Here is a 25,659-nt window from a genome sequence, read left to right on the forward strand (position 1 = left end):
TTGGGTTCCTGCGACAGCGGTATATGTTACTGTTACTATAAGCTGGCAATGTCAAGCATTGATCCAAGGTCGATGTGAACGATAAATAAATAAGTTCTTAATCGTTTATTGCGTTTAATTGTTTTTTTTATGGAAAAAAGAATCTTCAATGGAATCACAATTTGTTTTCATAAAAGAAAATGGCTTTTCACAATTAACTTCGTCGAAGAAAATATTATCTTTAATAGGTTCTTTCAAAGAGGAAGTAAGTAAATTAGGTTGAGGTCGGTGCTTTTCTTGATTAAAATTAAATATTTGCCTTAATTTCAACATTAACAGCTAGCTAATTAATCTGTGGTTAATATTGTTTATTTCTTGTCGATTTTTAACCATAATTCGATTCATTAATAATAAATTTAATAATTACATAAACTGTCGATTGATGTTATCTTATAATTAATTTTAAAAGTTGATCGAAAAGGTTTAATAAAACCTTTTCAGTGATATTAGTGCAATGATCGATTGGTTCTGTTGATATCAGATGATAGAATTCTTAATATTTCGACACGCTTTTGTACATAGAGTTGACACATATGAACCTGTGCATGTTTACTATTCAAAATTGTAACTCTACGCATACAATATGTTTATGAAAATGATATGATAAATTATCTTATTCATAATGTCCGATGTTGACTAACTATTGAATAAACGATCGACATTTTTGCATTAAAGTAACCGAGCGCATGATATCGTCCCTGGAGTGATCGATCGGCGACACTCACGAGCTAGCTGAATCAAATTGCGATGTCGAAGTTTTATTTTAAAATGAAAAAAATACCGCAGCTTTGAAGCTCTACTCAAAGTGTAAAAATCATCTAACTTTTTTTTTATCCGAAAAACTGTCATATAAATTTAAAAGTATTTTGATGAAAAAATCGTGAAGAAGACGGAAGATCAGCACATGTGCTGAGTGACTTTGAATAAATAAAAGAATACTACCAGGAAAGTGATATGCAACCAAGTGAAGCGAAGCAACTTAGGCTGATCGTGCACATTTGTTTTTTTCGCTTCGGTATTGATACGCTTTCGCTATAGTGTGCTACGGGCCTATCAAAATTAAGATGTTGCCGGAACAAGGAAAATTGTAGTTCCAAATAATTTTATACAACATATTGATTGTTTTTTCTACGAAGCGATAACAGGGAGTTTTTATGGAAATTCTTCTACCCTAAGGAACTCTGCAATTATCCTTCACTTTCAATCCAAACAATTTCCGTCTCTAGGAAAAGCTTTGCAGCCTGTGTTATTATAGTTTTTCAAGGAAGTTATATTTATGTAAATAAATTTCATTCGTCTCAAATGAAACATTGAAACAAGATTATTTATTCATTTATTTATTGGACCTCTTATTTATATTATTTGAGTTCCTTTATGTTATTCTAAATCACTGAATAGACTCTTAATAAACTCTACAGTGCATACATTATTTCGACTACATCATATGTTGATATCATTCAAAATGGTCAATTTGTAAAGCTCCACAAATGTCGAACATAAAAAATTAAATTGCAACCAACCTATATTGTTTTTAAATCAGGGCCTGTGCCACCACTGGCTAATAGAAGCTCAGATAGCTTAAAAATGGCGTCACTGTCAGATAAGGGAACAAAATATTTCCATCACTTATTTTACACGGTGTATAATTATCAGATAATTTACAATTTGGTAGGACAAGCTCTTAGACATTAAACTGAACTCTATGGTTCGGTATATTGACAAATATTACAATAATAATGCCACTACACGTGTAATAATTCATAGAGGCCAATTCGCTGAAGCTTGTTAGTTGCGTAGACGAGCGGCCACAAACTGTACACGGCTCACAACACTAACACAGCTTTTGTACTTCTAGGTCACGCATAAATCGCACTTGTTTTCGCCTTTGTTCCGAATTTCGTACGAGAACTATTCAATTTACATAAAACTTTCTTCGTATCCCGACCTTTTTTCAACCTACAACTTTATCACTTTATTAGTACGCATGTAAGTTTAATAAAATTGTTTTGTCATAGTTTAAAAATAAAAAAAAAACAATTTCATCTAACCTCAAAGCAATTGTTAAGACCAAACTTAGATTATTCTAAGATTTTAAGACTAATTCTAGTAAAAATATAGTCCGAGTAGAAATAAAGCCTTCATACTAAAATGTACTATGTAATGTAGTACCTTTTGTAAAATAATTGAAAACATCTATAGAGCAATGTTTTTTTAGTTTCATATTTATTTTTAAAGTATTTTACAGCAACTGCAAATAGGAATATAAAATATGCAACGCACGAAAGCCACAAATAACTGTTACCTTTATAAAGTCGCCCTTTTACTTCAATAACTTTGATATATGGATAACAAAGGTGACACACTGTCGACCTTTTACATAAAACAGCTTTATTATTTTGAATTTAAATGACAAGTGTATGAACTTTTATTTTGTTTGAAACATGATTAGTTTATTTAGCTGTTATATGTATAACTAGACTTTGCGCAGAATTAAAAAAAAAATTAGTTGTCTATGTGTTCTTCCAGACTATGCTCTACATCTATGCCAATTTTCATCCAGATTAGTTCAAGCATTTAGGAGATACCTTCTAACAAATATCCATCCATCTCAATATTTACATTTCTAATGTAACTCTACATTGTACACTGTCATATTGTGTTTTCGTATAAATAAATTAAAAAAAGAGTATTAGTAGGGTTAGTTGGAAGTATGATGTACAATTTCATGGCAAAAACGAGGTTAAATATTTTGATGCTCGTGTGTTTAGCAAATGTTTTAGCTAAATGTTGTAATTAAATTTTCATTTAATTGAATGTTCTTATTTGCTGCATGTACCTTCGTAGGTTAATAGTTGAATAATTGAGGTTAAGCTTTCAGACAGGTTGTCATAACATTTGAAGACACTCGGCTATCGGAATCGTAAAATAATATTTTATGAAGGACTCAAGAGGGTGCAGATGTAAAAAGTTACTCCCAAATTAAGCATTTTCTGCGTGAAGATTTATAACGCTAAAATAAATGGCTTAATACGTTTTTACAACCAACATTTTATGTTCAAATTATATGATACTTATTTTATAATGGATGAAAAGTTTACGATATTTATTTAATGAATGAAATATAAATGCTTTTACTTAAAAGAATATTGCCTGATCATCAATTTATTATAACTAACTTATATATAATTTCCCTTACATTAAATATCAAACGAAATAAAAGAATTGTTCGCAACTTTCTCTTACTTCACTTTGCATAATCAACTTTGCGTATTTTGTCGTCAATACCTAAAATGTTGACGCAATATTCAAATGGTAAAATATTTCATCGTTCGATGACTGCGTATTGAACATGAGAAAACAAAAGGCTTTGTAAGAGTCAATTTATTGGCAGTAGGGTGTGTTAGCGTTGTATGTCTCAATTATTTTACAACAAACAAACGTTGATTTCCCAAAACGACGATATTACTGGAAAATATTGTTCAGGAAAATATTTACTTTTTCAATTCACTATTGTACTATTTTTTTATTATCTTCGTTTTATCATTAAATGTTTCGTAAGGTTAATTACTGAGATAAAGTGCAATTAAGGTAAACGCAATTAGGTAAGTTTCAGGTTTAATGAATTCTACAACGCCATTTGTTTTTTGTAGCTTTAATCTATTACTTACAAAAATACTAAGATTTATTGTGATGTAAACACACAAAACATACAACTATTTATAAAAAATCAACGTCCACATGCTTTTTCCCCTTGTGTATATTTTGGATAGATTTATTACAACCTGTTCGATGATAAATGAATTGCTTAATCGGATTTTGATACAATATTCTGAAATTGTTAGAAGAACGTTAGTTATGAATGTGGAGGGGTACACTGGTAGAGGTAGACATGATCAAGCAGGGAGTGGTGACTGAGATGACGGAAGATGAAGTTATTTAGAGGACGAAAACCCGGCGCGCCGACCCTACGGGAGTAGCATGAGATAATAATGATAAATTTTACTGAAACTTTTCCTTGCACTGTTTATTTTGACGTACATAGTTTGAATAGTTATATTTTTGATTTAGCCATTGCTACTTTTTCAGGTAGATATAAAACGATCACTAAGAGAGAACACGTTCAGAACGTGGATCGCATTCACATAAGTTTTATGAAAGCTTCACACGTACATGTTATTCGTCGTAAATTCATTCACATTCATATTTAAAAGCAGAGTAAATACGCATCGGCAATTCGGAATCGATAGGGGAAATACGTAGTTATGTGTGCCTTTTACATTCGGAAGATCATGTGAATAAGTGCTTTTCTCAATGCTTTTGTGGAGTCCAGAATGAATCCTTTTGTATATCAAAATATTCATTTGACAAGAGCATTAAATCTACATATTAGTCAACGTATTTAAACTTCCGTCATGCATCGTAAACGAAGTCAACGACTGTTAAATTAGACATTGTACGACCTCCTGTAAATCACTTTACATTAATCATTCTCACAACAATGCAATGTTCAGGTTTTCCTGTCGACAGATGTTATACATTCAGTCCCATTTTATACTCAAAAAAAGATTGCCACGATAAAAAATTAAATCATACATGAGTATTTAATCATAAATGAGCATTTATATGTGCATATGTGAGCACATATACTCTGTGGAATAGGCAGAGGTGGACGAGGTGACGGTGATCACCGGGTCGCGGTAAGGCGATGACTCTGCGGAGTAGGCAGAGGTAGTTTAGGTGGTCGCGGGTAGGCGACGACTCTGCGGAGTAAGCGGAGGTAGTGGATGTGGTCGCGGGTTGGCGACGACTCTGCGGAGTAGGCAGAGGTAGTTTAGGGGTCCGGGTAGGCGACGACTCTGCGGAGTAGGCAGAGGTGGATGAGGTGGTCGCGGACAGTTTATTTCCGGTTACCTACATTACATTTTCTTTAAGACCTTTTAAACTATTTTTTTTTCTTTTTATCTTTTAAAGGGACTTTGGTTCCTTAGAACATAACAGTCCTATAATACCTTAAACTAAATACCGAAACCATACAATTATAAACAAACACAATACAAAATAAGAAAGTAAAAAATAAATAAAAAACAAAAATAGTATTAACAAATTGCTATAAAGCCTTTAACACCACGTATTTTTAAAATATGAAAATCAGTCCTTTCAAGAGTCCTTGCGATACAATATAATTCATTCCATGTTTTTTACACTACTATGCACTTATAAAGCGGTTACATAAATTATATTAACAATACGATGCTTGATAAAGGATATTATTCCTTACGTAATAAATCTAAGCGATTTGAAAACGCCCACGGAAGAGAAACTTTCGCAACATATTGTGCAACTCACGAACCCTGTGACGCAAATGCTTTGCATATTATGAACGCTTTTTATACTTTATTATCGATACATCTATCATTTAATGGTAACTGTATTCAATTCCCAACAAAGAAAACGTTCGGTATGATTTAAAAAAATCATAGTCTGTGTTACATAGGTTTCGGTGGTTTTAAACCTACTGTAACTAAAGTGTTAATATTCTATCTAAAAGTTTTTGGTTTTCATTTGCTTATCTTTGTTCAGGACATACAATCTCTTTGGCTGACATGAAGTATGAATACAGTCAAAGAGGTTGCATATTGGCCACCGAGACTTTTGCGTGGTTTCTTATTAAAAAATTATACCAAAACCGGAGAGAAGAAAGAAAGCGTATCACAGGCGAGATGTGATCGACATTGTCTTTAGTTATTTTATTGTAAATAAGTTTAAATAAAAGTTGTTTATGTTAATAGTAACAGTTTTGTATTTTTGTTTGTCGCGCTGTCGATAACAAGTTAAACAATCTTAATTAACAATTTTAACACATTAACAGTAATATAGCATTCCGTTTTAGTCCATAGTTAGTAAGTGAGTGCATATTTAAGCTAAAACCCTTGGGTCTACAAGCAGTAAGACTGCACTTAAGTGGCTTGCGTAATACAGAACTTAAAACAAAGTCCAGCTAATACTGTCATGACTAACTCCGAATAAAACTGGCATATTATAGAGTAGTGTGTAGGGATAGTTTTGTTTACGTATAATTCCAATATTGATAACCAAAACCTTGAACAAAGCCTACGTTTGCTATACAAACATTGTAGTTATCACAAACTAGAACAGCTTTTAGAATTAATTGAATAAGGTGCTGTGATTCTATCAATGTTAGGACAAGGTTTATGTATACTAATGTACTCAGAAATTATGATAAGGTATTGTTTAATTAACCAACAAAATTATTACTATAAGTTTATTATATCTAAAGTAATTATAAGCTAACTAGCTTTCGCCAGCGACTCCGTCCGCGTGGAATTAATTAAAAAAGAAAAATGTAAAACATCTATACTAAATTTCATCGAAATCAGTTCAGCTGTTTAGTCTACAAACTCTAACAAACATCCATCCATCTAAACTTTCGCATTTTTAATATTAGTAAGATAGACCAAACGGTTAATTTCTTTACATATAGGAAATGGTCCATTATGTAGCGTTAAAACTACGGTTTACAAAACTGAAAGCTTGTTCATACATTAATAATTAATCACCGTTAAAAAGAAATTATTATGTTCAGGTATAATAGGTAGATAAAATTCCCCATTGTACCATAAGTTCCCGTAGTGTAGCGGTTATCACGTGTGCTTCACACGCACAAGGTCCCCGGTTCGACCCCGGGCGGGAACATTACTTTTATTTGTTTTTTTTTTAAATTGTATTGCGAGATACGTCAATCAAAAAATATCTTTTTACACTTTCCCTAGGACAAAGAATGGAAAAATAGAGAAAACGAGAATGGACTCAGAAAAGTTTTTTTTGCAAAAGTTTTCATACCACGAGTAAGTATACATTATCAAATTACTAGGCATAAATAAATTGTAAATGCTGAAATTGCTACGCCGTAGACAACTGTCAAAACTTATTTAGTTATAGCACTTGAAATTAAACCTATATTCCAAGGCAATAAGGTTAAAATAGAATAGCCCGAGACTAATCTACACTGGTTCATTAGCCATTATCGACTATTGATTGAGTCTAATTACTGATGCAAAGTTAATGTTACATTCGTAATTCCACTAATAGATTCCACTACAATATTACAACAATTACTTAATAATGTAATGTCTTATTGGCTTAGTTGTGTGCTTGTAATTATCGTAAAGGACTACATTCAGTACACTATTGATCGATAACTAACACATTAAATAAATAAAAAATAAAGTCAGTAATCAATAAATGTCAAAATCATAAGATTTTACACTTATGCGCGTTTAGAGCGCCTCACAATACGCCACAAATTAGCCTAGGGACTGTCAGTTAAACATGATTTAAAACGAGAACAAGTTCCTAGTTAAGGTGCTACTTACTGTTGACAAAATTAAATTAGCCTTTAGGTTACTTTAGAGTGCTTCCAAAGCTAGATTTTATTAGTAACCTAAGCTAATTGAATGCAGCGGCGTGGCGGAGGCGGCTAAAACATTGCGAATGCTAGCTTTGAGAGCTGAAAAGCCGTTTACATTTATGCCACTCTACGCGTGGGTTTCCATCGCTGTATAAAGCATTATGTGACGTGTTTTTAGGGATTTTGCCCTTATCTAATTTGTTTTAATAATGAACATAAGAGTTATTTGTTCCTAAAATACAGAATTTCAATCTAATCTTTGATAGTAACAACAGGCCATAAAAATATATGGTTGGATGCGCATCGTATAATTGAATAAGCGTGCTCCGTTATTGAGATCAGATAGATTTTATTGTTGGCAGACTGACATGCATGTATTGATTTTCGCGGAATATTTTGTACGTCAAAAAGACGTTAAAAACAATGCTGAAATTGCACATATACAACGTTAGCTGTGATAACTGTTGTGACATTTTGTTGGCAAAACTATTAGCTCTAATCGTCACTTAAGTATTCAGTTGCATTTGCATGAGAATATGCTAATGTACATACACTATACAAACGATGTACCTTTAGTTGATTAAGAACAGACAAAGGAGTAAATGAACAGAATAGTATTTAAATGTACATGTAGCCGTGGGTTTTCACTGACAGACATGTACAAAAATGTATTATTAAAAAAATGGAATGACAACATTTTTGTTGAAGTTTTACTACTGCAGTGAAATGTTTATAAAACGGTAAATAAAAGGCATTTTTAAAACACAATTATAAGAAACATGACGCGTGCATGTTTGGTTTAAAAGTCGGCAATTGTTACAAACTGTTTCAAATCATTGTGTCTTGCTAAGCCAGTATTGGACACCAACCCTATTGCGGCGAGCAAATGGCAATAAATTCATGGAATCGTATTTCGCAATCGCTTCGTGAAGTGTTGGTTTCAAGTTTGTTACATGCACCCCCGAAATTAGTAGCTCGTTGAATAATTTACATAGATCCTTTGCCATGTCGTTTAATTAAATTTTAATGTGACAAGATTTTGTAGAAATGGAATTTTATTTGTTTTATAAACAAAACATTTATTTCAATAACATTTCTTAAAATGAAAAAAATTTCTGTAGAGGAATACCTAATAAGGTTTTCCGACCTTCGTCGTATAACAAGTTCAAAAGGTCAGGCCGAACTGTCACATAATACGAGCTTTCTTCAAACGTTAAATTTAAGGACTTTTGATAATGGACTAGGCTTGTGATCTTGTGAACAGAGATATTAAAAGCTCCTTTATATCTATTTTCGCTAGTTCGCAAAATCAAGTTTACAGAATCCCTAATTTAGTCGACTTTAAATATAATTATGCTTATTTAACGTGAATAATAATCAAAACTTTTGTAATTAATTAAAAATCTTTTAGATTCTCAAAAAACATAAAATAATCTAGTTCACGTTTAAAAACTATAACGACACGTGCTTATTTTGGGTCAGGATTTTTCATTAATTAATGACATTGGTCATACTCTAGTATTAAAAGTCAAACTATGTTTGTGATTATGAAGTCCTCACAATGGCAGTAAAATAATTATCAGTCAAAATAAAAGCAATTTTTAGGCCACGCGTAAAAGGCGATTCACGGAATTATATGTAAACGATGTACGACTAGGGTTACCAACTTTACCCGAACATCGTCTGAGTAAAATGTTACAATTTATTAAGAAAGACATAGGTAAATTGAAAACTTTTAATCTTACTTATTTTAGATTTACATAAAAGGTTTTAGTAGTAAATGGGGGATTTTTCTAATAGAAGTACATTTTACTTTATGCTGTATAACATTTATTTTCATCCCCTTATAAAATTAAATGTTTAAATTAGTACACAATGCTAATACATGGCATAAAATAAACGTAGAATTTAAGAATTCTCAGTGGTCTTACTGGTTGATTTATTTTTTGAAAATATACCAGTATCATTCTCAGATTTGGACACCCTACATAGACCCGAAACCATTATTCGGTCACAAACAACCATTTACACTCAATACACTTCAGATTTACGTGTTGACCTAGAAATAAAATGAGCCCACTTATTTTACACAAACAGGACGAAGAATAAGACTAAAAGTACAGTCAGCTGCAAACATATATATAAATTTACGAAGTGACAGAAACTTATATACACCTTTAAAGTACATATGTGATTATCCTTCCGCATGAACCATGAATAATGTTGTTAACGGATAAGTGCATACATGTTTTAAAAACTGGAGATCTCTAACAGTTTATATACTTTTGTACGAGTAAATTTAGAAATTTATATGAAGCTGACTGTACAGTTAATTTCTCATAAATAGAGATTCCAAAGGTCACAGACTCAAAAATAGCAGAATGGACAGACACAATTATGACAACAAATATTTAATTATATATCAATAATATAATGAATTATTTGTTCTTTTCACGTGTATTCTGAGAGGTCGTAGTACTTCTCAGCAATTATGTTACGTTATTTCACTTTGTTTTTTTTTAAACAACAGAGTTCATTTTAGCTTTAGTTTACGTTTTACTTGAAGATACTTTAGACACATTAAAAGACTTTGAAATACGACCGCTAAAGATAATGGACGGACAGACTATCGCTTAATAAACTCGAATGATGATAATGGCTGTAAATCTCTATTGTTAGTACACTTTTGTTAGTATACTGGTCTCTTGGAAACGTTAATGCACTCCAGACAATATGCTTAAATTATTTCTTATATTTTCACTTTTTTTATTATTTGCTTTTGTATCTTGAATATTCTAAATATTACAAAAACACGTTTGTAATTTTAAACTGGAGATTAAAGAGTGCAATTAAAAGATTCTTAGTGTTATACATGATTATAATTTTGCTTAAAAATATCCAACTGTGAGAGAAAACAGTTACGTTAGTTCAAATTGTTAAATTCTTGCACAAATATATATTCGGATGTCGAGGTAATTGCGTAGAACGAAACACAAATTTGCAGACCTGCCATCTTGATTTATGCCGATTTGTAAAATTGAATTTTCTTTCGAATTTCAACCAATTGAAACCTTTTTAATGTTTTTATAACTTCTGGCTCTGAAAGTGCATTAATTACTTTGACAGGACCATAAGTTTCAGTCTAAATGGTTTGGGAATGAAAGCAATTAGCAAATACGAAATACAAAAGCAATCTTGAAAAATAACCTTAACACTGCGACTGTTTAGGGAAAATTAGTTAAACAGTTTTACATTGTATTGGTAATTAGGGTAACGGGTTAAAAAAATTGTTTTCATTTGCACGCTTTTTACGTAATAACTTAAATGACTTGAGTAGAAGTTACACTACAAGTCTAACGAAGTTTACTACTACATTTAACGAAGATATCTGTAAATATTTATGGATTCGATAGATTATAAAACTATGTTAAAATTTATTTTTTTATAAAAGAAACAGTTATTCAACTGGCGTACCATAAAGCTAGATTTAAGACCAGCGGTAATAGGATTACGTCGGATAATTCAGTGAATTTATTCCGCAGGCTCGATACTGGTGTAAATATGAATTATTCAATATTTTTGTATATTTTACTCAGGTTGTTAAGAAACAAAACAATATAAGGAAATACAGTCCGCGGAGTATTGTTATGTAAAACTAGTAAATAGCATCGTAAAAAATAAGAAATCTTTCGACTAACAATAGGTAATATTGGGTGATTTATGACATTTCTTGTAGGCGTGGTACTCAGGTATTTAAATGAAATAACTCCTAATAGTTAGTGTACTTATAATAAAATAATTTGTGTAATTATAGATCGTAACAATATGTTTCGATATTGAATTTACGTCCACATTGAATTGGCGTCCACCGGGCATAAGGTCGCGTGCGCACTCCGTCGCGATTCAAATCGAACTATTCGAGGATTCACGCAAAATGGCCGCGCTACCAGTCCCGATGTTCGCAATGGGCATAGAGTGAGCCTACAAATATCATATTTCAGAACAATGATGTATAAAAGATAAATATTGTTCCATGTGGTAAAGTTACGTATAAAAGTAGAAAGTTGGCAGGTAATATGTAAAGGTAAATATGTACCTTTTATTTGCTTATATGTATAATTTGTATTAAGTTAAAACTTAACTTAAAGGCTAATTGTTATTACGATAAGAACAATTTTAGCTGAATTGCCGCTGACGTTTGTCCGTAACCGACATTGTTTTCAGAAAAGAATATTCAATATGAAAAATTGGGAAAGATAAAAGGATTTTTTGAAAAACACTCCTTACATTGAAAAGTTTACTAAAGTCGAATTTTCACTAACAGTTTGATTTTTTTCTTTCTGTACATTTATTATGATTTGAACCTTTTCAAATTATGGTAAGATGTTGTTATTTACTTTGCAGGTAATGAAAAAACAAAAAGTTATTAGAGTTTTAATTTAAGATACTGTACAGATTGTAAGTAAAAGTTAATCGAAGTGAACGCTATGACTGTTGTTTTCAAATAAAAAAACGTAATGTACAATTTAGTTTCAAAATGTGACGGCATATTAACTATTTAATAGGCTTATAAAATGTTTGACCAATCAGTAAGCGTATCCAATGATAAGAAAGTGGCAAATTACTCGTGTAATATAGCAAACCCCCTGCCTGTGTTGAAGTAGTTTCACGTGAAAATAACTGCGAGGGGAAAATTAACAGAGACAACTTCTGATTGGCTCCGAACGTAAATAACAAATGTCAATTACTAAAAGGCGCCATTCTTTTAGAAACAGACTGGTTATCATATTACTTCGACTATTTTTTTATGCATTAGTTTCACATTTTTGAAATCGTAAATAAATCATAAAACGGCCTTAAAACTCAATTGATGGCACTCTAATTTTATTTAATGAATTTACATCAATAGCTAATTTACTGTGGACTATCACTGCGTAAGCACTTTTATAATACGTATTGACATTAGTCTTAATTTCTCTACAAATTCATAGACAAAAACATATTTTAACGTAAGTGCTACAACAGTGGACTTTTACCTACCTAGGTTTATTTTAGATTTTTTTATATAATAAAAGGGGCAAACGAGCGGCAAGAACACCAAGGTGGTCAACGACGCCCATGGACATCCGTAACACCAGAGGAACCACAGATGCGTTGACGGCCTTTGAGCAAATGATAGGCTCACTTCTTGAAGGACCCTAAGTCGTATTGGTTTGGAAATACCGCTAAGGACGGACCGTTCCACAACGCGGCTGTACGAGGCAGAAAGTTCCGCGAAAACCGCAGGTTTGTAGAATGCCAGCCATCGAGATGATGAGGATGGTACCAGTCGGTCTGTCGTGTCGTCCGATGACGAAACTCGGTGGCAGGAATCTTAGAATCAAGAACTTAAGTAATTCTAATGTCGTCTAACGTTTGGATATAACTATAAACATAAGGCCTGTCTGTAACGATCTCTGGTTTTATTACTGTCTACATCTATGTGGGCCTACGTTGGACGCTCCGTGGCTTCGTAGCTGTGCTACGTAGTGAGTTTACGAAGATATTTTGATAGTAATAGACGGTATTTTGTTAACTTTTCAAACTTATTTAAAATAGATTTGCATATTTGTCAGTTACGGGTTTTTCACAGTTTCAGGCCAAATGCAAAAGTTTAAATGAAATCGTTATAATTGTTTTAATATTCTACTAAATCACATTTTGTGAGATGATAGCGGACGTTTCTCTACATTTTAAATAATAAAGTTAAAATTGAAATGCGAAATCTACATGAAAATATATTTCACCAAATAACTCACAAGCAGCTTACATGGAAATGCAAATGAATGTGGCGTGAAATGCTTGAGTTGGAGCCAAAATACGTACCCTGTGTATGGCCTATTATATATAATGTATAATTTAAATACTATTTTATGATCAAAGTATTCGTAATAAAATATACTTGTCGTTGATGGGTAATAAGGCATTAAACTAGAAAAAGGTTCGCTTAGAACATAAATCTTATTAATATTATAAATGCAAAAGTTTAGATGGATGGATAGATGGATGTTTGTTAGAGTTTGTAGCTGAAACGGCTGAACGGATCTCGATGAAATCTGGCATAGATGTAGAACATATTCTAGAAGAACACACAGGCTACTTACTTTTGTTTTTTTTTAATTCCACACGGACGGAGTCGCGGGCGAAAGCTAGTTTTAACTATTTTCTTGAAGACTCACTGTTTCCTTGTATATAAGTGTCAAATTTATTTAATACCGATTACATATTTGATATCATTAGTCAAATTTTATCATAGAAAGTTCATTTGAAATAACCGTTACGACTGCATTCTTTTTTATCGAAATATCGTGCAGCTGTTGCTAAAATGCCCTTTATTGAATTTTCTTAGTTGGCAGAGCTCCAAACTATCTCTTTTTCCAATAAATAAAGTCGACCGACAACAAAGAACAAATGGGTTTTAAATTAATTATATTTTTAAGAACAATATTATTTACATAGTTTTGATGCATTTATAGAAATGTAATTGAAGCAACTAACGAGTAACATACAATAAAGAAATAAGTAACTTACTATATGGACGATATTAACACACAACAAACCTTAGTAACAATGCAATTATAAACCGGATGAACTATTCATTCAGGCGAAACTTTGTTTACTTATTTTTATAACTTAAGCAGGATTTTTATTTGAAATCAATTCCCAGTTTCTTCCCAAGCTGTGCTGCTTCAACCATTTCTAATACCCTGTCACATACGTTAAGACAAGCAATTGTTATGAATATCCCAAGAACTAAATCTGAATAATTATCTATGACTAATTAGATACCAACCACAATATCTTTCTCTTGGTAGAAGATAAAACCATTAGCTTTTATTACCTATAATAAAGGCTGAAACGTTTCCCAAACTATTTGCATTTACATATAAGATAACGTATACTAAATGTTTATATGTAAATATTTAGTAAGCAAATGTTTTAGTACACGCTATATGCTAATGTTATGTTTACGCTACATTTAGTAATCATTAATGACGGTGTCGACAAATAGGTAAATTCTATTTTGCCGCACATTCTGATTTCTCTTCCCGCGCCGACAAAAATCCTGTTTTAAGAATTTACAAATGATTCTATTTAGGGTATGTTGTGTTATTTTAAAAGACATTAATCGGTAGATATGCATAATACGAAAGTACAATAACACATAAAATGTTAAACATATATAAAAACTTTAAACATTATCCGACAAAAGTAAATAATGTAATTTAGGTATTAAAATGTAATAAATAAATAAATTTTATTAATATTATTTTTAATAAACGAAATGTTAAAAAGAATTAACATTTTATATCCATGTCATAGTCAATCTGTTAAATATAGTTGCAGAATCTTTATAAAGAGAGTAAGCATTCCGTAGTAATTGCTGCTCAGCTAGACAAAGTAATATAATAAATTGAAAACGTGTCCAGAGCAAGCGGATCGTTTGCGAAAAAGATATAAATTGCACACACAGACATTGTTTGAAACTTTAGCATTTAGTTGTAACAAGCATTTGAATGCTTTGAAATTATAAGGTCTACCATAATGACTGCACTATTAGAGAGAAGGCTCTGTAATGGTGCGGTCGGTGATTGAAATTTTACTCGAAACGACTGTTGACTCAAAAATATTGTTTCAAATTAAACTAGACCGTACATGTCATTTAACAAAACATCAACGTTTCAAAAATATTTAAGATAAACAGTCCGGATTTCATCGAACTACCAAGCTCATATCGTTCAAACAATGTCCTCGCAATGATCCCTATTTTCAGAATGATTCAAGTTTTCCAGCAAGTTGCTTGGCGGCGCTTGTGTTCTAATTATGACTTAAATTCAAATTGATTTCTTCCGATTGCGACATATTAATAAAGATCAGTGTACTTCTGTACAAAGTCAATGGCATGTAGGAGTAAAAATAAGGTTTTAAATTGGTGAGATTTTCTTGAGTTTATAAAAACAATTTAATTATATCGACCTGGATTGCAAGCACGTTGTAATGAGTACTCAACTTGTAATTAATAAAGTTCAAAGATGCGGGCACCGGGGTATCGAGTTACGCGTTCACTATTTAATTTCATCAAGCACTCGACTTTACGGATTTCTTTGTTGTAAAGAAATTAAAACTTAATACGTGAGACGTTATCTTCTAGGAATCTTTAAGAAGTTAAATTGTTTTGAATTCTATCACCTCAATCATACTAATATTATAAATGCGAAAGTTTAGATGGATAGATGGATTTTTGTTAGAGTTTGTAGCCTAAATGGTTGAACAGATTTTGATGAAATTTGGTACAGATGTAGAGTCTGGAAGAACACATACGCTACTCACTTTTGTTTTTTTTTATTCCACGCGGTCAGAGTCGAGAACAAAAGGTAGTTTTAAATAAAATAAACAGAGTTAATTTCCATATTTTAATAAAAGTGTTTCGGCGATTTCATTTGCCAGCATTATTTACAGTATTGTTTACTACTGATCGTGTAGGAAACTAAACATAGTCTTATTGCACAAGTTTAACAATAAAAACGGCCCAATCAAAAGTTTTCTGTATTAATATGTTTATCTACCTTCGGGATTTTCATTAGCAAGGACGACACAATAATTACGCAATGTATTGAAGAAATATTCGATATCTAGTACTATCTTAATATTTACTAAACTTATAAAATTTATTTTAAATAATAAAATTATTTTGAATCATATATGAACTTCGTAAATGTTATGAGGTCGTTATTTTGCTATGTCATTTTCTGTTTCCACTATTGAAACGATAAAATAAAATCGATATGCTACTCTCATAAAATCTTTCAAAAAAATAGGGACAGGACAATTTCGCTATTTATTGTCCCTACTGTAGATACTAGAATTCTTAATAAGGAAGAGACAAAGCACAATCATTAATGTCCTCTAATTGTCACAACATTGTATCCCAGAGAACGAGAATTCGTGCCTATTCCAGTATACAAGCTTCCATTTCTAAATGAACATTGGAATAAATTCAGGAAATTGTACCGCGTAATTGCTTCGTGAAGTCTTCGTTACTTGTATTCCAAAATTTGCATCGCTGCTCTAACAGGCATCGTGAGTATTAACTGAGCTCAGTATACGTTTCACTTTATTGTACTAATAGTTTAAATTAATTTTGGTATTAACAAACAAAATCAGAAACATAAATCTTGAAGGAAAATTAGCGAGAATGTATTCGTCAATTTTTGCGAGCCATAATTCTAGTATCTTATTCTTCACATCCCTTTTATAAAGAAAGGATGGGAAGAGAACCTTCTTCGATTAGAGGTAGGCAACTCGGGATGTCTATGGACAGCAGTCACTTTGCTTTATCGATGAATTTAGGTGGCCGCACTTTCGTTTGCCACTTTATCATAAAAAAAAATTGGACCTAAAGTACACCGACAAATATTATACAAAATTTCGGCGATTTTGGCAATATTTAAACACAATTTGCATTTCCGGTCGTGAGATACAATACACTCTTTAAAAATGTTACAAATGCAATGTCAAATAAAACGAATAAATGAAATTTTAGCTTCTTTGCATGTGCAGAATCGAAACTGTAATAGTGTTCATCTGTGCAGTGGAACTGTTGCAAAGTAACGTATTTGGAGTCTTTGAAACTTCAAAGTAAAAGCTGGTAACTTTTATTAAGAGCTTACTGTTTCCTAGTTTGTATACTAAAATATTTTAAATTGAAAATGTAGTTCTATGCTTATTTACTGGTTTATAAAATGAATGCAGTTTTGAAATTTACTTTTTGAACCGTTGAAATTGATTTTAAAATAAATAAATATACTGTTAAAGCTTTTCTTGTGCTTTTGAAGTACAAAATTAAGAGTTTAAAAAATGTTTTACGTACAAATTGTAGAAACAATTCAGTAGGATTTTCGTAATATAATTCTTTAAACAAAAACGTTTTCCAACGACAGCGATAAATCGGGTTGATCTTGTTCCATTTTACAATTCGCTTTAATTCGTGTTTTTATAAAAATCATTGTTACATTTGGAATGAAAATATCATCCTTATTAATGCAACAATAAAATATTCGAAAACAGTTCTGTTAAAATTCAAAAGTCTTTTAAATAATTGCGAATATTTAAATCTCGATTATCAGATTTAAACAAAATATTTTTCATACATCAGTTACCGACAGGTACTGTGTGGGTGTGCAACATGCACGCTCAACCCGTGCAAGCTACGTGTTAAAATTTAATTTCCTCGCACTGAATGCCACTTAATTTGATCGTGCATCAATGGAATGCAATGTCCGGATATATCACGTAGAGAACTATAGAATCAAATTATTACACGAAAGCTGCAATTGTCAATTCAGTGGTACTTCATTTATGAATTTCATCACAATGTACATATTATGCCGTAAAAAAATTAAACGAAAAAAGTCGCAGTTTATAATTATGATAACGATTTGTTAACAAAATAAATGAAGATCACTTACCGCTTTGACATGACGTCTTGAACTTTATATGGACACCGCTTGCAAATTCCAAAGTCCTCAGTCATGTTCTAGTCGACTCAGAGTCAGTTAACCTTAAAAAACATACAATCCGTACACATCTGGTAGTTATCTCTGTAAAAAGCAATAAGGAGGGTAGTTATATGTTTTCGTTTAGGTTATTTGCCAGTGGAAACTCACCGTAATATCAATTCGATTATTGCAATAATGTATAGTTTTATAAGCGTAGGAAGCACGTGGTTGACTTGCAGCTACATTATAAACATGGCCTAATATAAATACACTTTCAACAATATGATTGTCGGCATTATCTCTATACCGTCATCAGATAAATCTACAGGCCGCGGGTATGTATTAATATAATTCCTGTAATAAGCCCGTATCACACTAATTTAGTAACTCCTTAATATATCACAATCAATTAACTAACAATTAGTCGCCATTTAGCAATGATTAAATAGGATTTAAATTATAATGACGATCCCTCGCTAAAGTGCAACGTTAATGACGCTCTCTTCATAAGATGCTCGTTTGATGTTCCGCCAGAGTAACATAGACAATTCATATGACATAATAATGACATAGACAATTCCTGCCAAAGAATCGATTCAAATCGTAGTCAATTGATTATCACTTCCGACATGTTTAATCCTGGAGGGAAATAAAAATAAAAAATGTTGTCTTTGAAGGGATAAAAATATTGTCTTGTTCGTATCAAAGAAATATTTTTTTAACGCACTTGCGTTGGTTTGGAATGTAATAAAGAAAATTTATAATTCTATATACATTTGAAATCTAAACAAACAATGTTTTGAAAACAAATTGATCCATAAACCCCCCTTTATTTCTAATTGCTTTCCACGCGGCATTGAATACAGATTGAATCGATTTTAATTAAGACGACACGATAAAATGTCCGTCGTAAACTTTCCACTTATATTAGTGTTCAATCAGATCACTTCATTAGGTTTAAATGTCAAATGAGAGTCCTATTACTTACATAACATGTATTTGTTTACAAAAAATGTAAAACAATGTAAGATGATGCAATAAGTAATTCAAAAAACTATTCTATATAAGACGTCTTAGATATTGATATTGTACAAAAATAAATGAATAAAGAAAACACTTCACTATTAATTGTAGCATTATTGGAGACGTTCTAAGAAAGTTCGCCCTTCGCAATTTAATAGCGTAGAAAACAAACTCTGACAGGAATATCGGGTCCGTTTACTGCTCCACTACTCCGAACACTCTTGTCATTATAATAATAAAGTCAAAAGATTATTTATGCAGTTATTTACGTTTTTCCTTTATTCGGTTAAAAAGTTGTTCTTTGTAATGCAATTGCTTCCATGATACCAGCTAAATAACCGTAGTGGCTAGTTTTTATAGAAGGGTGATGAATGTACTACTGTTTTTCTAATTTAGATTATCAAGTGACACAACAACACTTGACAGTGGTTTTTGACACTGGTAGAGCCCGCTTTAACATCTTCGCACGAATGGGCCGGCTCGCCCCCAGCAATACCACTATCATACAGAAGACAGGCGTGAAGTGGAAGCAATTCCGCGTTTCGTCTGATGAGTGTGGTGCCGGAGACCTAATTTTAGTCCATTTCCCTTTCCCCCCTTATCTTAAGAGGAAAGGATGGGAAGGAAAAGTGGATTTGACGGTGGAGGAGACGCATTGGAAGGGGAAATGTCCTCTTTATGTGCGTCTCCTCCTCAAGGGTAGGCAAGTCATCTGCAATTGTGGATGTTTATGAGCAGCGCTCGCTTTCGATTTCCGTGGATACAGGTGGCCGCTTGCTCATATATTATAAAAAAATATATTACGAATAACATTTAAATCGTCACGTATTGTAAAGATAATTTAATAACGTAACTTATATTTATGCCTTCATGTGTCCTGTGTTTCAATTAACTTTCCTAATCTCTCTATATGTGAGTAAAGTAATGAGATTTGTTTATTCCGCCCAGATACATGCCATTATTTATTAAACTTGCTTCGCAAAGGTTACCTTTCTACTTAATTGTTATTCGTATCATAACTTAATGACTTAACATAAAAAGTAGATCAGAAAAAGATTATTACCATTTTACTTTGATATGCGATAGCAAATGTTAATGTCAGTTGGTAAAAAACAAAATAACCAAGACGTAAAGTCGCGATTGTATTTGATATTTTCTAATCTTTCTGGCTTTGTGACAACTAATGCTAGTCAAACTTTGTCATAGCCTTTTTTATTATTATACAATTCCTCTAGCATGGAAGCCAGAGCCTTTATTATTCATCACTTAATTCATTTGCATCATTACATTTTTATCTTATACATTTTACTTATTATTTTTACAAATTTTATTAATACACAAGCTAAGAGACATCAAGATCAAAATAAATATTACTAAGACTACAGGTACAATATTAAAATTATGGACATTATTAAAATTATAACTGGTAAAATGAAATATATAATAAAATATAGGATAAGTATAAAATGAGTGTAAAATAACAAGATTACAGTTAAAATGTCTAGATTGGCTATAGATTAAAATGACTAGATTAAGCCTTTATACATTTGCCTCAGGTTGGGCCCACCATAAGCATTGTCACAACTGCCAACAATTTGTTTCAGTAATTCGCAATTAAACGCGTAAGGAAAATACAAAAACCTATCGTCCGAATGTTTTTACGACTCTTAAACATTTCGCTATGTAAACGCCTTTTACAATCTGACAAACGTCCACGTTTTAATGGAATTTGGAGTTTATAGGGTCTTATTATCTGTCACACATTTCAATGTCGTTTGGAATTTATTATGAGATGAAGTAAATGTTGCCATAGAGCCGCTATGTGTTAATTTAGAGAAAGTAAGATATGTACGTATTTTTAACTAAGTTTTGTGTAATAAAAATGGTATCTAGACGAAAAACATAAACATATGCTATTTACTTTTATATTTAAACACTGATAATAAATACAAACGCTACACTGCGTAAAATTATAGACAGTTAAAAGGTAGATTTTATTAAAGAAGACAGCCACGTAAGGTATACATATATAGTGAATTTTAAAGCCGTAATGTATGTACATAAATCAGCTTAAAACAATCCATCTTTAAACCTATTTAAAATGTATTTAAATTTTGTGCATATATAATGCACATTTTATATACTTTAAGTTACAGTTCCACTGTTGCTGGTAGTTTAAACTGTAGTTAAATTATAAGTGTATTACTAGAACATTGCTATCCAATTCGAATAATAAATAAATACATTAAAATCTCTAATGTATATTTGCGTACAAAATTTCATTGCGGAATGGAAAAATACTGTGGAATCATTTAAATTCATTACACATCTCGACAAGATGCTACAGTGTTTACATGTTAGCGATCGGTGGGATCATCTCCGTTACATAACGAATTATTTTCTTACACAATAATCTTTAACTTAACCCCAGATACAGTAATCTTATTACTATGACGTTACATACATATTAGTGCTTAATGTTTATTAAAATACATAAATACTTTGGTAAATAGAACTTATTAAGTCTGCAGTTGTAAACTATGGTCAACATTTAATGCAGTTTTATTTTATCATCCAGATGTCATATACCATATTATATAATTGTTTTGTTGCTTTTAATCTGTACTATTATAATAAAGCGTAAACACGCATTTCTTTGTTGCCTTAGATCTCAGCAATTACAGCATATTTTTGAATAATTCTTTTTTTATAATAATTAAAAGCGCTACACTTGCGTCACGCTTTAAGCTATTAAACTTAGGGGGTAAATATTTTGGATAAAAACCCTAATGTGGGAAAGAGACCAAAAGTTGCTGCCAACATCAAGGAAGCAAGATTGTCATAGTAAGGTAATTAGTATTTTGACATTTGCAATTGAGAATTTGGGAAATGCTAACAATAAATTTATAGTTTCTTGCGGATGAAGCCGCACGCGAACAGCTAGTTAGTACTAAAAATTAAGGCGCTAATAATCTAATGGTCGAAGGAAGGCATTGCGGAAGTGTCGTGTTTTTGAATCCGCCATAAAGTTCATTGACAAAAATTTGGCACAAGGCTAAGTTAAAAACATAAGCAAGTACTTTAATTAATTAAATTACGAATTAAAAAATACTTGAATATAAGCAGGTAAAAGCTGTCGTCAGTAACGGACTTTAAAAACTATATTTGGGCCGCAAATTGTTTAGTCTAATGTTGCTATCGACTTTATGTAACATTGATATGTGACTCATCCTCATTAGCGCCAAAGGTGTTCGTCTTCTGAATAAATTCTGAAAAAAGGAATATACCATTAGTAGAAATAAAAAAAAAAAACAATTGCATGGTTAATAAAGAAGTTTAAATAAGAATTGGCTGAGATACAACCTCGTTACAATATTCTCAGACACTTACAGTAATTAATATAAAACAATAAATGACTACCTCAAAGCAACTATTATTCTCACCTTAAAGGCCTGTCGAAATCTCCGAGACATGAGACTGTAAAGAATAGGGTTGACGGCGGTTGACAAATAGCTGTTGACTAAGCTCAAATATCCAAACACTTGCCACACCTGAAAAAGGAGGAAAAAGGTTTTTCTTATTACATAGAAAAATAGAGGAATACCTTTGTCAACAGATTACATATGGAGTGCCTTTTCGTCGTCTGTAATTTATATCGTGTGACAGCAAGACAAACAGATCAGGTCAGTTAAGCTTATTTATGACATGCTTATGTTGAGACGGAAGGGGAAACTTATTTATGTTATTACACTGTCATCAATTTTGTTTTTATGTCATAAGTATGAGATTTTGCATACTTGTAAGAAAATAGGAAAGAAAATAAATTGGAATGGAAGGCTAAAGCTATATGTTTATGTATGGAGTATATTTTAGACCCTAACATCTGCAGATATCAGGGGCTTTTGCTAAAGTAAGCACAAATAAAGCGGGCGCACACCTTTGACTAAACTATCGCACACCTTTGACTAAACTATCGCACAACTGTTGTACGATTGTCGATTTTGCAGCTAATTCAACTGTTTAGTTGCATAACTAAAAATCGAATAGTGTGCGCACCTCCATATAAGGTCATAGGAATCTAAGCTTCAGGAGTTCACTCGCTCTTAAATAATATTGCTCTATAATAAGATATGAGAATACAACAGGCCAAGCTTCTGTGTTCTTGCATATTGACGTAATCATAGACGCCTCCCACTTGCTATCGCCTTTAACTAGTTACCATGTTTGTGAAATGGTTTTTCGAAATATTTGCCACTGAAACGTTGAAATGTCCCCATTTGTATCCAAGTCGATACTCACTTTGTAATAGTCATCTTGTCTCAGTCGTGGTATGATCATCATTAGTCGTAAGACGGAGTACGGGAACCAGCAGAAAAAGAAAGAAGCGGCGACTGCAGCTGAGGAAACAATAGATTTTTAATTAAACAACGAAATCTGAAAGTTTAGATGGAAGGATGTGTGTCACTACATATTTCCAGAACGACTTAACGGATCTTTCTGTTTGGGATAGATGTAGAACATAGTCTAGAAGAAAATATATTTTCAAATATGTTTTTTTAACCTGTATGTTAGTAATTTATTTATTACGTGAGAAGGAACCTCGCATGACAGATAGTTATGAATGTATTTGTGCAGATATTGTTGATGACTCACACCAGAAATTTATTGGTGCAACTCTGAATAACATCATCGGTTATATAAAAACTGATAAAGTACTTACCTAACATAGTGACTGCTTTGTCTCTGTTTCTTTTACCATTAGCGGGACTGTTTTTCAAATTCTCATTGGTGTGTTTCAATTTCAAAGCAATCAAAACGTAAATAACGAATATAACAGTCATTGGAAAAACGAAAAATATAAAAAGATCGATGCTCATAACGATTAAAACTTTCTCGGTGAGTTGAAATAGACAGTAAATGCCTTTGTCACGTTCATACAAGAACACGTTGAAGACTTGCAGAACACAGAACAGGCAGGACAACAACCAATTAAAAACAACAACTTTTATAACACGTGACGTCATCACGAGAGATTGCCGAAGAAAAGGCTTTACGATGACAATATACCGTTCAACGGTGAAAGCAAAAATGGTAAGGACACTGCAATTACTGAGACAATCCCAAATAACATAATGTATTCGGCAGCCGATTTCCCCGATCGGAAAATAATCAGGCGTCCAGATTATGTAGATTTCAACAGGAATACATAAAGCCGTCAACAGATCTGTGACAGCTAAATTGAATAAATAACAGTTAGTAGGGGTCCTCATAGAACGGTTTCTGATTATAACCGCACACGTACTGATATTTCCCACTAAACTTAATATCAGGACGATCGTTAGGAAACCACTCAGAAGTATCTTGTATTTAAGGTCATCGGTAACACATATGTCGTCAATTTGCTTCATGTTCGGATACAAAAAGAAAGTATCATTATTATTTGAACTGTTTAAGAACACCATTCTCACTGGCTCAGAGTGATTTGCAAACTGAAGTAAATTTACTGAAGGGCGTATCACACTTTACACCCGGTGTCGATCGGGGAACACTAACGATGTAGTTGTTTTTCTCTACTACGAAGCTACAGGATGTTGAAAATCATATGACATTTGTCGATATGTTAGTAAATAGATAGCTAATAGACAATAATGTCTATTAATAGATTTGTGGTAATTTAGTTATATTTTATTGTAACTATACCACGTTAAGTTAACTTGAATCCTGTACTAGAATATGGTTCACGACATTAACCGTATGATGAGATTTAATCCCACGAACATGAGCTTGATAATTGGAGTATACCTATGCATTGGAAAACATGTTAAATGAATTGTTACTATGTCGGGCTGTGGTAACATGCCGTCGGAAAGAAGCTTTAAAACATTGAATAAACAAATTGCATAATGATAGGAGTGAACATTTAACATGAAATTTAACTTGTTACATTGTAAATATTACCTTGACTTTCCGTGAATAAAAAATATTATTGAAATTAAGAACACCATGAATATAAAAGTAATCAAGTGTGTAGCCAAAGAAGCGCTCAAATTGATGGCATTCAGAGGGCGGCTTGACAGCTAGCCTAATTGAAATTACGTTACGTACTACCGGCTACTTAAGGGTTTGGTACAATTTTTATAATTTTTATTGCGTCCTACAGCAAACTGTAGAAAGTATTGAGATAAAAGTTTGTGACTCTCTTAGTATTGACTACATTTTTCAGCTTTATCTCTGACGTTTCAATTTAAATGTCATCGCCTTGTTAGAAATTTTTAAAAGTCCGTGTATTATGATAAATGTAAAGAATAGTACTTTATTATTATTTCCATGTTTTGTTTACTCTGTGCCATTAATTGTAAACTCTATCGTCAAACTAATTAAACCTTTAAATTATTCATTTATTTTACAAAATTCGTACACGATTTCAGTACAAAACATCCAGCCAAATGATAATGTAACAGTTCCCCACTCAAGTCATAAGATACGAGCGAAAGGACTACTCATATACTATTTGTTTTCCTCCAAAATTTCACAATTTGAAAAAAATATACGGTACTCCATAAGTATTCTCTTTTGAAAGTTAAAAAATGGATTCCATGATAAAAACAATTTTGCTTTAGAGATTTAACA

The 25,659-nt window shown here is 32.1% G+C and overlaps 2 protein-coding genes and 1 non-coding gene across 3 annotated transcripts; 1 reads left to right on the plus strand and 2 right to left on the minus strand.

The window, feature by feature from the left end:
• Window positions 1–6,680: 6,680 nt before the first annotated feature.
• Trnav-cac lies at window positions 6,681–6,753 on the plus strand. The gene has a single exon. It is a non-coding gene; the product is annotated as a tRNA-Val (tRNA).
• A 15,170-nt stretch (window positions 6,754–21,923) lies between these two features.
• On the minus strand, window positions 21,924–23,498 carry LOC106106575. The gene is made up of 3 exons (XM_013287176.1): window positions 23,329–23,498; window positions 22,473–22,580; window positions 21,924–22,298 (listed from the first exon to the last, which is right to left on the minus strand). The coding sequence occupies exons 1-3, from the start codon at window positions 23,368–23,370 to the stop codon at window positions 22,182–22,184; spliced, it is 267 nt and encodes an 88-aa protein (XP_013142630.1). The 5' UTR covers window positions 23,371–23,498; the 3' UTR covers window positions 21,924–22,181.
• A 129-nt stretch (window positions 23,499–23,627) lies between these two features.
• LOC106106574 (neuromedin-U receptor 2-like) lies at window positions 23,628–24,595 on the minus strand. Its single transcript, XM_013287175.1, has one exon. It carries the CDS (start codon window positions 24,489–24,491, stop codon window positions 23,679–23,681), a length of 813 nt encoding a protein of 270 aa, XP_013142629.1. The 5' UTR covers window positions 24,492–24,595; the 3' UTR covers window positions 23,628–23,678.
• Between the last annotated feature and the right edge of the window lie 1,064 nt (window positions 24,596–25,659).

The sequence above is a fragment of the Papilio polytes genome, unplaced genomic scaffold, assembly GCF_000836215.1.
Source record: "Papilio polytes unplaced genomic scaffold, Ppol_1.0 DF822178.1, whole genome shotgun sequence".
Classification (NCBI taxonomy): domain Eukaryota; kingdom Metazoa; phylum Arthropoda; class Insecta; order Lepidoptera; family Papilionidae; genus Papilio; species Papilio polytes.

Bases quoted from the DNA above. Each gene is read 5' to 3' on its own strand.
- LOC106106575 (XM_013287176.1), bottom strand. From the start codon at position 23,370: ATGATGATCATACCACGACTGAGACAAGATGACTATTACAAA. The intron at 22,581-23,328 runs GTGAGTATCGAC...CTCCTTTTTCAG, and splicing joins GACAAGATGACTATTACAAA to GTGTGGCAAGTGTTTGGATA. The intron at 22,299-22,472 runs GTGAGAATAATA...TCCTTTTTTCAG, and splicing joins GATTTCGACAGGCCTTTAAG to AATTTATTCAGAAGACGAAC.
- LOC106106574 (XM_013287175.1), bottom strand. From the start codon at position 24,491: ATGGTGTTCTTAAACAGTTCAAATAATAATGATACTTTCTTTTTGTAT.